The following is a 15,355-nucleotide window of genomic DNA, read 5'->3' as shown; positions in this document are numbered from 1 at the left end:
TTTCTGAGGTCATACTGCCTCCATCATCAGGGCGATGAAGATTTCGGTCTTCTGGGTTGTTGCGCTGTGTAGTCTGGTAGACGTTTACCAACTTTTCAGAGGTCATACTGCCTCCGTCATCAGAGTATGAAGATTTCTGTCTTCTGGGTTGTTGCGCTGTGTAGTCTGGTCGATGTTTACCAACGTTTCGGAGGTCATACTGCCTCCATCATCAGGGCGATGAGTATGAAGATTTCCGTCTTCTGGGTTGTTGCGCTGTGTAGTCTGGTCGATGTTTACCAACGTTTCGGAGGTCATACTGCCTCCGTCATCAGGGCGATGAGTATGAAGATTTCCGTCTTCTGGGTTGTTGCGCTGTGTAGTCTGGTCGATGTTTACCAACGTTTCAGAGGTCATACTGCCTCCGTCATCAGGGCGATGAGTATGAAGATTTCCGTCTTCTGGGTTGTTGCGCTGTGTAGTCTGGTCGATGTTAACCAACGTTTCAGAGGTCATACTGCCTCCGTCATCAGGGCGATGCTTCAATTTGACTGTTCTAAGCTTAGATTAGCCAAACGACGTTCCGAGAGACAATCCTTATCAAGTCTTCATGTAATTAAATAAAATATAGGCGTGTCAGTAAAATGACAGTCGATCATCTGACGATGGGCAGAGCAAACTAACGGAATGCTGTAGGCTTACAGGCCAACGGCATAGTCTACGGAATATAGGCTAGGCAGAATTCAGACAGTGAGAAATATTCAGCACATGCCAATATTTATGCTGTGAAGTAAATTACAATGTGTAATTTGAGAATTTTTAAACTGATAAATACATTTTATTCAAAACGCAGAATTACTGATTGATAAACAAGTAGTACACAATTACTATCAGGCTCTGAAAGTTTAATTTTGCAATAGCATAAGGCATATTTTACACGAAAATACAAATGACTCATCTTATTTGCTGAATTTATAGCTGCTGTATCTTATAAACACTGACGCATGTTGAACTTTGTATAATATAATATGTGACTACATAATGATAACCAAAGAAATATCTAGGGTTGGCAAAGGAGTACTTTCGGCTTTATTTTATTAAAAGTTAGTCATTTATAAGTCATAGCCTCATGTGTGGCATTTTTAAATCAGAGATTTTAGTTGTAAAATCCTATTAGGTGAGATTTCTCGTAATAGGCCAGTGTCTTCAAATTATAGCCGACGCATTACAACTCAACGTGATGGGACAGTGGCTCCACCCCAAGTCTAGAAGGCGGGGCTAAGAACATTTGACTCCACCCCTCTAGAGCGTGCGGCCAGGCGATGACAGATTCAGGGGAGGAAAAGACATTGACATTGTCTCAAATTTATATAATTTTCCACAATTAGAAGAAAGAGGGATTAAAATATAAGTGATAATTGTTGTAAAGGAAAAGAAAAATTAGTTGTAATTTTTGACAACGAAAATAAGAAGTAGCAGGTTTATATTTTTTTAAAAACAAAATCCAAATTAATATAACACAGTCCGTGGAATGCTTACAAAATAGACGTACTTCACGTACTGAACTCTATAATTAAGAAATATATCAAAAGTTTATCAACAGATAATGTTGATATCCGCATTCACACGAAATTTTTATTTATGACTACTCTAGTAAAATTAGGCTCGCCATTATTTAGCTTTTTAAGCATGGTTAGCTATGGAATTGACGACTTCGAATCGATTACTAGGAGTAACAGAAAATATTATTACTTTCGACGTATTAATGGGTATCGGAGATCATGTAAATCAGCCGAAGCCTGAAACAACTCACCTCTATTTAGTGTCAAGATTAAGAATGTGATGAGTTATCGTCTCTAATAACCACATGTCTTTATGACGTAATATAATGAGGCAGGAATCTAACCGAGGTTCTTCGGTATAACTTTATTTGTTCATATCATCATTTATGCCTATCGAAATCATCGCCATTATCAGGCATAATTTAGCTTAAAAGAACAAAATATCCTTACGGAAAGAAATTTCGTACAAAGGTTTTTCTTAGTAAGAAACTAATTGTAAAGAAATTTATCTCCTTTAAAGAAAATCGAAGTTTTTCCCGATGAAAATTTCGTGTGGACCACTTTTAATACATCCTAAATGTTATGTACAGCCTTCGGTTGTACTCCAAATAATATTCGACTCGTATTTGGTAAATTGCATATTTCAAAGACTTGGAAATAACAAAATATCTATCGGCTTATCTAAATCTGAAATCAAAAAGCCTTTCCCTAAATCCCTTTACCTTTCTATGGATATAAAAACCTATTCATATTAAAAATATTTGTATTTACCTTCCTTGAACGTTATTCCTGATTTCATTTCCCTCTCCGATCATCCACTTTTAACAAAGCCAGAGATTGTAGATCCGGCGTCTGCCGGCAGGTGGGTCTGCCTCCAGATTCTGAACACAATTCAAGGTACTAACGTCTTCCCCTCTCTCTTCTCCTGACCACGACATCCGTTTTTAACATGTGCGCGCTCACCCATCACATTATCCACCCCTCCTTTCCCTTCCCCACTCCGGTACATCACTCGTTTCGCTCCGGTGACGGAATAAAAAAAAAAAAAAAAATCCGGTATCTTCGAAACTCCCCTTCCAGCCTCGTTCCACCAGGTTGTGGTGTTGCATGACGGGGGATTGTTGCTCGGGCCTGTCAGCGAGACGTTTCCCACTCGATCTTATCCCCCCTCCTCCCCTCTCTGGCTCCCTCCAAACACTCAGAAGCAAGTTGAAAAAAATGGCAGCGCCTCGCGGTGGCGACTGTCAGTTGTCGACCGTATAGTGGCGCTCTAGCAGCTGTTAAAACGGTATCCTCGCCTCGCGACAAGAGATGAGACTCACGACGCGCGATCTTCATCCGTGGCCAAGATAATTCACACCCTCCGACTCCGACAATCGCCCACCCACACGACAGCATTCAGGTAAAATCCATCGTATTCGTGACAGTACTCAAGTGTGTTCTTCAGGGTGAGCTCCGCGGGAGTTCTTAGTGCCACGCCCCCTCCCTGAATGCTGGGTGGTCCATGGATGAGAGTGCCCATCCGATACTCTGGGCGGACCAAAGGAAAAACTGAGGAGGGGATTCAGAAGAATTAGATCAACGTTTACGTGTCTTCAAACGTGGAAATGTCGTTTTGTTAAGTAGTGTCTGTACAGAAACAGCTCCCGTGTGAGTGTCGTTGGTGAGTGTTCAACGTCGTACGACAACGACCACATTCTGCAGAGAAGTTTAATGACACTGGTGATGACATTTCGACCGGACGTCGACCCATCAACAGAGAAAAACTTTTTGTTCTGGTGATAGTCAGTGATCATTAGTTTCTCGAGCTAATGGAGAATATTATTTCAAAAAGAAAATAAACCTTGTTAAGACGTTTGGATATTCCCCCCGGAAGAGACATGAAAAAGATAAACAGCCCACCAGCTGCTGTGCCGAAGACATGCCAGGGCGTTGACAGACGGTTCAGGAAGCCGGCGCTGGGAACTGCGGGTGTAGGACTCTCTCGTGTTCCGAAGAACTGAAACCACGTGGTTCCTGATCGTGAATTACCGAGGTTCGAGTCTAGCTCTCCATGTTGTTACAGACCATGGAGGAGAACTGTACGCTCCGACCCTGCGCAACCGATTTCTCCATCGCCGCCATTATGGCGCGACACGACCGTCGCAATCGAAACAGGCAGCTGGACGCCGCCGACGCACTATCGCCACTAGGTAGGCAACACGCCCCTCCGTCACCTCGACCGACGCTCACGCCCATTACTGGGGCTGTAACAGCTGATTATTCGTCGAACCCAAATAAATGTCTCGGGCCCCGTGAAAGCAGTCAATTTGGTTACAGGCAAAAAGCTAACAGAGCTTACACTAATTTCACTGAAATGTCACATTATAGATATTCACCACATGTTTCGACTACATGTAATTCAGCCATCATCAGGTCTAATATATGTCTTGAATAACCTATTATAGGCCTATTACGTTAACTTGCTGTAATATTTCTGCACGTGGTTAGTTATTAGTTACTAATTCAATTCAATTCAATTCAATTCAATTTATTTATTTGAGTGCTTAAGTTATAGAATAATTCGTCTTGTTGTGTATGGCTGTAAACGAGACCAGTGAATTAGATCGAGATTTTGGTTAAACATAGGAACTAAGCCTATTGTAATAGGCCTGTCCCAAGTTGTTACATGTCTCAGATCTTAAAATAATCAAAATATTTTAACCTTAGCAGCGCCGTATGACAAATCCATGCCTGGTATTCGCCTTTCTCAGATTATCTCAGCGGTACAGACGTCGATAACTATTTTCTGGGTTGTGAAGCCGTGCAGTCAGCGTTTCGTAGGAATCTGTTGCCTCATCTTTAACCCTGAAGATGGTTGCGATAAGTTTCGCCGAAACGTTTTCGTAGCCACCTAGAAGACTACACAGTGTCACAGCCCGGAAGCTAAGTGTCTATTATTAGGCCCACTTTTTGTCTGTCGACTGGTGTTCTAGAGTTCAATTTCTCCTATATAAAGCCTGTTACTTAAGCTATTTTATGAACACAGCTTAAAATACTACTTTTATTTGGATTAACTTAAAATTGAGATTAGTGAAACTATTTCAATCATAAATTTAATGTGTTATAAGCCTATCGCGTTATTAAAATACAGGCATTATTAAACAATTTTTATAGTAGGCATATTTAAATATAATTGTAAAAAAAAAATAATCTCTCAACTTATAAGAATTGAATGGCGCATTGGCCTACCATTTTCAGTCAACAAGATTTTTCTCAAAAATTTAAAATTACCCATAGGCTTACGAACTTGCTTTATTTGTACGAGAATAAGTTACTGTCCATGAGGGCAACGAAACTTAATTTAGCCTCCGTGTGCTTAGTTTTATTTTAAAATAAACGCCTGTAGACCGAGTTTTAATATTTACAGTGACATGTCAGAACTAACCATGTTTGAAGAAAAGTAATTTTTAATTAATATAAGTCTAAACACTAAAGTTTTACTGAGTAACCGGCCGTGTTTTCAATTGCCACGGGTCGGCAATCCTTTCTTTACCGCGGGCCGCATTGGCTACTCATATGTTTGTCGATGACCGCAGGAAAAAATAATATAGTTGACACTAAGTGAAATTGTATCTCTTCAGCTATAAGATTACAGCTGTTACAAAACTGTTAGTAGGTTAACTATTTCTCCTTACAACTAAATTTATTCTAAAGACGATGTTTCTTAGCTGTCGGTTTTGATTTCGAGACAATTTTACAAAACTTCAGTCATAATTCCACAGTGATTTTTATATTATTTGTTAAATGACATACCGTCAGAATAACGTAACAATTTTCACAATAACACGATGTTAACTTTACAAGGCTACATATACAAAATTTTGGTTTCATCTACGTATTATTTGTTTGTTTGTCCTTACGCTTAGATAATGAGTATATATTTAAATAAATATTCTCCTTAGTAGCAGAAAATATCTGCCCTTCTCGTATTGGCTAATTTATGAATTATGTGACGGCCACGTAAAAAGGTTCAGATATCCACATGTGGCCCCTTCTATATGCATCCATAACATTAAAAAATGCTTTAAAATAAATGAAATATTTCAGCTGATATTATAGGTCTATTTATAATTTTATGCCTAATGTGAAAACTAAATCTACGTAAATTTTCATAGGGCTAGCTTAAAATACTTTTCCGTGAAATACTATGGAATAAACATGGCTGCCACTTGTCAGAGACATTTTCACTTTGTTCCTGTTTTGTGTCCACACAGATATGAAGGGCGTGTACTCACACACACAAACAAAAAAAAAGTCATTTGGAAGCTGAAATATTTTACAAAATCAGGAATCCCATTCCTGTGTGTGTAAGGTTAATTACAATTTGATGTCGTACTATAAAAAACCTTGTAATGCCAATTTTATAACATGCAACGTAATAATGTGCTACGCTATAGCCCTAATGTTATAATTTTGATGTTGATTAGCGTGCTGATTAGAGCAAAATTCCAATTTACAGCCAGATTATTTCCTGAAGGCCACATCAAATGTTCAGCTTAGTGAACTTATATCACAAAAATAATTCACGGATGTTAAATTTCCACCGCTGTTTTATGGCAGAAATCATTACAGACAGCACTTCGAACTATTGCAGGCCTGCAGTGGGTATTTCAACTTGGATGCAGTGACATCTGGCGATTTGGCGTCATCGATGAACACTGTCATGCACAGAGACAGAGAGAGACGCACAGCGACTAATTTACTTTAAGCCTATCGACGGAATACGAGTGGACATCGGTTCTAATTTCCGCAGGCTTTCTGTGTATAGGTTCAGGTCTATAAATAACACCAGTAGAACCGTGTATAATCAATATACCGATGAAACATCCACGTGATTTTCTGGGATGAAGCCAATGTACAAAGCCGAGAGATTTGTCTAGGGTCAAATGGGCATTAGATGGCCTTTCCACAACTACTGTGAAACTCAATTATTATAGATCTACATTGTGGCCTGCATAAGTAATCGAGAATTCCTTCCTAGCGCTCGAGTGATGGAGGAGTCGATACTGCATTGATCAGTGAGTGTCACAGTGTATTTATATAGGCTATGCTGAAATGAGGGTCACGAAACAAGGTCTAAGAGACGTAGGCCGTCAGAAAATCCATAGTCTAGTATTTTATTTTAATTTATATGTTCCAAGGGTACCTATCTTTTACAGACTGAAATTTCGCGGAAGATTAAAGTACTGAAGTGTCACTCACAGATTCAGAAAGAGGCAAACTTGTAGACTACTGAAAGTATTAGAGGTTAATCAGATTACAGAATATCATTACAGGTTCGACAATAAACACATTGATGAAGACTGTCTACAAATAATTAAACATTTAGTGGAGGGAGATTTATTTAGAAGCGGTTGATTCGAACTCCAAGAACAAAGTGGAAAGATAATACTAAAATGGATAAGATGTTTAAGAGGCAGAATGTGAGCGGAACTATCTCAGAATGGTAGATATTTTTAATTGTGATTTTGAACCTTGTGGTTATAATACAGTAGAGATATTTAGTAACGTAAAGACTGTGCCTAGGTAGGCCCAAGTGTCCGTATTTGTGGAACTGTGCCGGGATTCGAGGAAAATATTTATAAGTAAGAATTATGAACAACAGAAACATGAGATGATCAATAATTAGATTGGCGGGGAAAGTAGAACGAACGTAAAATATAAAACTACATTTTGTAGCTTAAGTGCGTCATGTTTGTGTTGAAACCAAATATATATTTATTATCACAGTCAATACACAAACGTATTTAAAATGTTGTTGTTAAAATTTTATATAACACTATAACATCTGTAGTATAAAATATTACAATAAGTTATATTATGTTATATTATGGCGCTTATTATTATAATAAATGTAACATCATACTACGATAAAAGCGCCATAATATAACATAATATAACTTATTGTAATATTTTATACTACAGATGTTATAGTGTTATATAAAATTTTAACAACAACATTTTAAATACGTTTGTGTATTGACTGTGATAATAAATATATATATAAACCTACATGTAAAATTTAAGTTTAAATCGGAAACTGTCAAGATAAGGAACCACTTAGAAGGACTAAACGTTGATGGGAAGGAAACACGTATAGTATAGTAACCTGGTGTTTAAACACCAGTCTATGAATGCGTATGGCTGAACGGTAGCAAAACTCCACACATTCTTAGACTTTGTATTTGATGAATTTAAATGGTTACATTTAACCGACCGCTTTAAATCTAGCCCCGGGATGAGGACCTAAAGTAACCTCTGTATAAAGACCGGGATGGACCCAAGAATCGGTCGGGACGGGATGCACTTTCCGGAAATCCAACAGCAGTCGTTCATTCCGTAACCTTCTTCGCTGACTGACATTCCGGGTCATTTGAATTTGTTAGATGTGAATTGAATTTAATTCATTTATATAAGTGCTTGACAACAGCCAAATAAGATCAATAACAGCCAAGCACTATTAAATGTAATCTTAAAGAAATACGAGCGTGTGTAACCTGGGAAAATAGAAACCCAGCTCACGATAAAGTCTACTGGCTGGCTCTTGTAAATCTGTAATGTAGGCTGGTTCCATAAAAGCAGGGAATTACTTTGCAGTCCCCGAAAGCTCCAACTTTTCAAGAGTGGCCCTGAATTATGGATGTGGTTAGGACTAATGCTGTCCCGAAAATTGCGTAGACAAACCACGAATTCCCTCTGTCAAAAGAACCAAATGCTACGAGCGAAATTTGTAAGCTCTAGTTCAAACTAAACTAAAACTTTGTTCTCGTTATGAATGTCATTGATATTATTATTCCATTTATTCACCAATTTATAGGGTATTTACTTCTATGTACCCGAGACAAATCTTGCCCCCGAGGTGCATAGTGAAGCATCTACTTCCGAAATACATTTTGTTTTTAATATGTTTTATCTAGTTTTATTTTTAGGGATGACTATATATTTTACGACAGCGTCTTTCGAATGACGTATGATGTTCCTAGAATAACAGATTTCTGAAGTTCCCTGTTGTTGTGTTCACCCGGGATTTTGACCAAATATTTTTTTAATGATTTGGAGACAGTTTCAGTTGCTCCTGTAATTATTGGAATTACTTTTGTTTTCACTTTATTCTCCTTCTTCTTCTTCTTCTTCTTATTATTATTATTATAAGCCTATAAATAGTGACATGGTGGAGAGTTACTGGGAAGCTAATTGCCGCTCAGCTGGTGAAGAATTCTCCGGATTTTATGGAATCCAAAATTTCATTGCTGTGTTAATGAGAAATCCAGTCCACGAATTCATAGAAACAACTTACGTGTTTAACACTTTGATACCGTTGCTTGTCTATAAAATAATTAAAATTCAGTTTTAACAACAAAGAAAACATATAGCTCAAACCATGACAAAGATAAACAGGTTAACGCTATCTGGAAACTGACCTAATTGCTGTTTAGTCTAAGAATTATATGAGCAAAATGGGCAAAATTTTGAGTTACTGAAAGTCGACGGTGGCTGTTTGTGGTACCCGCATACTTTTAAATTTTATTCTGAGTTCTCTGGAAATAATGACAGAAATTTCTACAAATTTCCAATTGTAAGACGACATAACCGTTTCAGTACACTGATTTAGGTCAGCATTGACGGGTGGCGTCTTCCGTTACGTTAACGGCTCTGAAATTTAATGAGAAAGATATAGAAATAATTTAGTTAGAGGAAAGAATATTCACCTACAGGGCTATAGAAATCTTCTTAAAATTATAAAATACTTATTCTATGTCATGGTTGAAAACAGTCCACGAAAGTTTTCAACAGCCATTCGGCAACTAACGCTTTGAAGCCAAAACTTACCTAAATAATAGGCCTTTTAAAGAATTCGGTTTGCACCTAAATAAAACACAACATTTTTACTAATAAAAAGACTAATTTGCTAATGCTGTTTAAGAAAATAATCTCTGTTTTCACTGAGAATTCTACACGACCCATAAATGCCAAATGCACAGTTATTGATTGCTAAAGCAGGAGATAGGCCTACGTAAAGTTCCCGATGGACTTTAAAGGGTTAAACACAAAATACATAAGCTTTAGCCTAAGTTTGAAATACGCCACGAAAAATAATGATTTATACTAACATTCAACATGCAGTAGCCCTGTACTTTAATTACTTTGCCTGCGACATGTCATAAGACTTCTGATAAGGATCTGGTAAATACATTAACATAAATTTCACCACATGTTTGGGACCATCAGCACATCGTTAAGAATTACAACCAAAACAGAAACACAGTTAACGCAGTTACAAAATTATGACAGTGTCTGTACTTCGGGTTGTGAGTGTCAGAGCACTCTGGACATCTAAGCGTGAGTCGAAGGATAATATTAAAATGTATCTTGAGGGAATTTTAACTGGATTCATATGGTGGCAGCATCATGTGAACACACGTTTGCGAAAATCGAAAAAAATGTTTCAAAAAAAATGTAAGTCTATATTTTGAACTGTTAAAATCTGCATTACTTTGCAAGATGGCATTTGTCAGAAAACAGAATAAATTCGATTTTAACTTTGTAACGTAGTTGTCGAATTTGACAGTAGACCTCGCCTACCATAATTTTCCTTCATACCAAATGTAAACGAAAAGAGTCGAGTAGTTTTGGAAGTGTACAAAAGACAAGACAGACATAACCTCTAAATTATGCTTTAATTATATGTAATTAGAGTAAAAACACGAAAGGCCAAAATATAAGAGAAAGGTGTGTTTTTGCCATAGGATAAATTCAAACACATGAGGACCGGAGAGGCAACAGTCATGTTGTTTTTGAAGAAATTATCACTTATTCAAATCGAAGGTTCTGAATAAAACAACATTGAACTATCAGGGGATCTGAGAGAGATGGCACAAAGCAACATAATATAAGGCTGTCCATACCAATTTAAAAAGACAACGGCTTATCGGTTGCGTGTATTTCCAATTGAAGGCTTTTCCGTTGTTCTGTACATAGCTTACGTTATTTCTACTTAACTTTCATGTTTCATTTTGTATGATCGATGGTTTGAGTGTGGAATGACGGCTAAATCTTACGATATGAACATCGTTACGCCACGAGTTTTATTTCAAGGGTGGGAAAAATTTCGCACTTTACTGACATTAAAAATCCACAAATAACAAACAGACTGTAAACCACAAACTTCTCAACTTGTACTCTGCTCCGATATTAATGATTTCCTCAACTGTGACAGGTGCTGCCATAACGAGAATTTTTGAACTTCACTTTCCGTGTCTTCCTTCATCCTTACACTTCTTTTTTCAATAAATCGGTCTTGAAAATTATTAGGTCTAATTAGATTTATATGTAATAACATATTCTACATGCAGAAATATGACGACACACGTGAGAGACACTTCCAGTGCCCTGTGATGTCAGACGAAACTACCACTGACTTATCAATTCTAAAATTTCTTGACGATGGTGAAGAGTCATTTGAATAAAAAATTTCCATGGATATTATCCATCGTCTAGTCAATATAAAACGTAAAACGACGTTTCGGAGATGGGACTCTACGTTTTATATTTACTAGACGATGGATAATATCCATGGAAATTTTTATTCAAATACCACTGACTTCATATTTTCTAACAAAAGATCTTTTTGTTTGTGATGGTACGCCTGCTGAATCCACTCCAATTCCAAAAACATGCGTTGCCAAGTTTCAATCTACTTGGTGTCATTTATACCTCGGGAATATGCTATCTTCAGAATCACAATATCGACACGTGAAACGTAGTTCTGGTGCCTTGAGAGCAGTGAAATCTGTAAGTCGAGATTTACGTTAATCCACTATAATCTTGGCAAAGTAATTTTAAATTAATAATGAAGTAACTCAAGTCTGAAAGTTTGTGACGCTGGTGCGTTGTTGAAGCAAATTGTTTTCAGGACATTATCCATCGTCGAAGATTAAATAAAATCAACAAAAACCACAACGTTTCGGTGATGGGAGTCTATCTCCGTCCGGAGATAGGGATTAATTATATGTATTGGTCCCAACAGAGAAGGTTTTACTTGAAGACGTCGTGGTTTTTATTGATTTGATTTAATCTTGGACGATTTATAATATCCAGAAAACAATTTGCCTCATTGAAGTGACTGTTGAGGTTTTAAAAAACTTTTCGTAAAATAAATAAAATATGCCTCTGAAAGACAATGAAATGTACGTTTACATAGGCCTACTTCAGAAAATGTTTAAAAAAGATTAAATAATTAAATAAAAATTTTCGATCCATTTCAGATTTAAATCAAATCAGATGTTAAAGAGATTTGGGTTGTTGGCAATGTTACTATACAACTGAATTCCTTAAATAACTTCACAGCAATATATCTTAACAATTATCACTTGAACTTTTAAAAACTATTCCGTAAATCATATTGACATGTTGTACAAAACTTTAGAATGGTATAGGCTTACCTAATAAACCAAAGAAATGATCTTTTCACCGCGCTTTCAATAATTCAACACAGAAATGTCCTGTTCTTTGGTATTAATAAAGGTCCTTGAGCACTACCTGTGTGTATCTGCCTATCGGGAGCGTTGTTTACGTGACAACGGCCAATCTATAATAGGACTAACTTTACAACAGGCCTATAATAGCATCATTTTATTACACGCTGGGAATCTAGCAAAGGTTTCCAGAATAATTCATGACTGATGTTGCTAAGCTATCCGCTCTTAGCGAGGTTTTGTCTTGAAATAAACTGCATACAGATAAAATGAAATTGTCTGAGCCTCTGTAATACAGCGTGTCTTTAGTAACCTTCCAACTGAGTTTTGTAACAATACTTATAGGCCTTCTTTTAAATTAATCTTATAAATACATTTTAATAAACTTTATATAAACAGTATAAATTTTTAGGGCGCACTTTGATTTCTTAATTAACAGAATATTGTTTTCACGTTATAAAAATAAAAGTATCTTGTGGTAAATTGTATAGCTGTCAATAGATCTCTTTTTGCATTATAGGGTCTCCTAGTTACCATCAGTCAGTAAATAAAGACGGGAGACACAATAATTTTATAGTCTAAATAGAAGTTAATTTTCTTCTATCTCGTTAAGTTACATTTTCCACGCCAGTTCTGATTTAAAAGGAACCTTCTCCTAGAAATTATAGGCTATTTACATGTTAACGTGTAGACCTAATTCCCGTTACTTAACCTTACACTGGTCTCCTAAGACACAAAATAATTTCCATTTCAGATCTGTCATATCTCCAGACATCTGCTATCAACACATTTCAATGCAGATTCTTAGATAGATTTCGTGTACGCCTAAAGAACACGTAAAAACATCATTAACTTGCAGTAAAAGATTTGTCTGAGTTATAATCGTAACCGTTTCTTTAACATCTATGACAGTTATTTTGTTAACCTTACGATTTCCTTTTAAAATTCTTCACAGCGCCTCAGGTACTGAGAAAGGGAAGTGATGATAAATATTGGGCATCCTGTACTTTACTCCCACACAATTTCCGGTAACTTTCGTGCCGATAATGACCCGTCAATCTTTCCTCAAACAAGAAACCTCTCCGAACGCGCCCTCAACTTTCACCCACCATTACCCATCATCAAAGACATCATATCAACAGAATCATCATTATAATCATCATTGTTCTGAAATTCCTGAGTTCGTAGTAATTACGCAGAAATAACTGAGTTACCGCAAGCTACGTTTATCTGATATCACTCAATTGACAATTTGTTGACAAGTTTATGGACACTTGCAGAAATACAGTTGTCAACAAGTTCTTTGGAATTAACTTTAGCATTTGCTCATTACAACTATTTTGTCTTTTTAACTATCCTAAGAGGATGGTTATTGTTTTGCCTTATATAAATTATAATACATCATAAGATACTGTTAGCTTGTTACCTAAAACTACATATATATCGTCTGTAATTATGAATTACCTGGTAATATTATTAACTAATATTCACTGAAAAATGTTTATTCTACAAAGAAAATAAATGACATGACGCCACATAATTTAACAACTTAATGGCAAAAATCAATGGCCAAACGTAATAAATAATTTAACTTGTATAATCCTGGGGTCTCGGGTTCGATTCCCGGCGGTGCCCGAATTTATAACTTGTGTTGGGCAAGGCCGTGGTCTAGGCAACACGGAGTTTTCCTCCGTGGCATCCCAACAATTACTCCATTCACACACAGAAGAAGGCAATGGCAAACCACTTCTGGATCATCTGCCAAGAACGTATATGAACAGGTCCCAGTCCGAGAAAAGGATGGAAGGATCCTGTTCATATGGACCTGTCGTCAGACAGAACACTAAATAAATAAATAAAATAAATTATTGTGGATTTATTTTGCAACAGGCCTAAAAAAAATCGATTCTCTAAACGCTTATTTCTTCATTGTATGTTGACCGACGGACACAAGTTGTTCTATCGGTAGTTGTAGTTATCGGCAAAGTTCATCAAAATGTTTTCAGATTTTAATACTTATCTAACAAATCCAAATTACGTCACAGATCAGATGAGTTTTATTTAATTTATGTTACGTTATATTCGTCTAGGTTAACCATAGTGTATTAAATTTGAATTTAACGACGAGTTTGAGGCTATGTGTGAGATGAAGAGTTAAGAATAACCATCTTATTCTTAAGAAACTCTTCTCACATTCATTAACCTACTTAAATTCGTGTTAATAATGATATAGTTATATTAATTATTTCAGCTGCATAATAGCCTGAAATTTTAACACGAATATGTCTGTCTTCTGGGATGTTTCGCCGTGTAGTCTGGTAGATATTTATCGACGTTTCAGAGGTTTTATTAATCATCTAAGTATCTCGTTTCTTTGTCTGTCTATTTGTGGAATTAAAACGTCAATACGGTACATTAACATTTACGAACTGTTGTGTTCTTCCAATGAGAAGAATGTGGTACTCGCTGAATTTGCTATGACAGCACACCAACATGGGTAGAATCACGATTCTCAGTTACAAAATCTAAGTAAGTTAAGTATAAAGCAGTAAATATATCTGGTTTGTACAAGACTATTCGATATGCTAACGTATGACAAGACACAGATTAAGGAATTCTGTTTATATTTCTTTAGACAAGTGAAGAATGTTAAATGATATGTTCGAAACGATGTAATACAGAGAGTCATCTCCACTCTCTGACACTTATATATAACATTCTGAGTAAATATGCATGTAAGCTAATGTACGGATTTTGGCGCCACCTAGAAGACGAACATTTAACAGCTGTGCCGCAATTCTTCCTTCGAATTCAAAAATCGTCACCACAGCTGCTATGTTGTCAGTACGTGCATGTTCTTAATCACTGTTCCTTGCAAGTGCAGACGAGTGGCAATTTCGTTATAACCGAAATTATTACTAACAACGACCGCTTCTGTTCCTCCTATGTTCCCAACGGTAAACAAATCTGCGAGTATACAGACCGTTCTAAAAACATTTATTTATTCTAATATCTATACTCATGTCCTTATCCTCTGTTAAGAAAAGTGACGCATTCAACGAGATCTGACAATTATCATTTTGTTTTGAGACACGTTTTGACGTATTTAACGTCGTCCAGACCATGTGACATAGACAGGACCTATTTAAACTGACTTACAGATGTGTTTGAGGAAATTTTCCAGGATTCGATAGGTTAGGTCCGGTCGACCGAGAGACGTTTACATTTCACTGCAAACGAATAAACCCTCTCGTCATTAAATTCTTTACTCGAGCGTATGTTATTTTACGAATAACG

General features: G+C 36.6%; 1 protein-coding gene across 1 annotated transcript in view; it reads left to right on the top strand.

Annotated features, from left to right (window-relative positions):
• The first annotated feature begins 2,728 nt into the window (after window positions 1–2,728).
• LOC110831456 (T-box transcription factor TBX20) overlaps window positions 2,729–15,355 on the top strand; it is an 85,729-nt gene continuing 73,102 nt past the window's right edge. The window contains exon 1 of the mRNA XM_022067470.2: window positions 2,729–3,733. Within this exon, the coding sequence (XP_021923162.2) occupies window positions 3,595–3,733 (139 nt within the window). The 5' untranslated portion in view covers window positions 2,729–3,594. The remainder of the gene's footprint in view (window positions 3,734–15,355) is intronic.

The sequence above is a fragment of the Zootermopsis nevadensis genome, unplaced genomic scaffold (genome assembly GCF_977971745.1).
Source record: "Zootermopsis nevadensis isolate Lab colony 2312 unplaced genomic scaffold, Znev_1.0 Znev_ptg000017l, whole genome shotgun sequence".
Classification (NCBI taxonomy): domain Eukaryota; kingdom Metazoa; phylum Arthropoda; class Insecta; order Blattodea; family Termopsidae; genus Zootermopsis; species Zootermopsis nevadensis.
The sequence above is the reverse complement of the archived record's forward strand: the minus strand, read 5'-3'. Positions and strand labels throughout refer to the sequence as shown.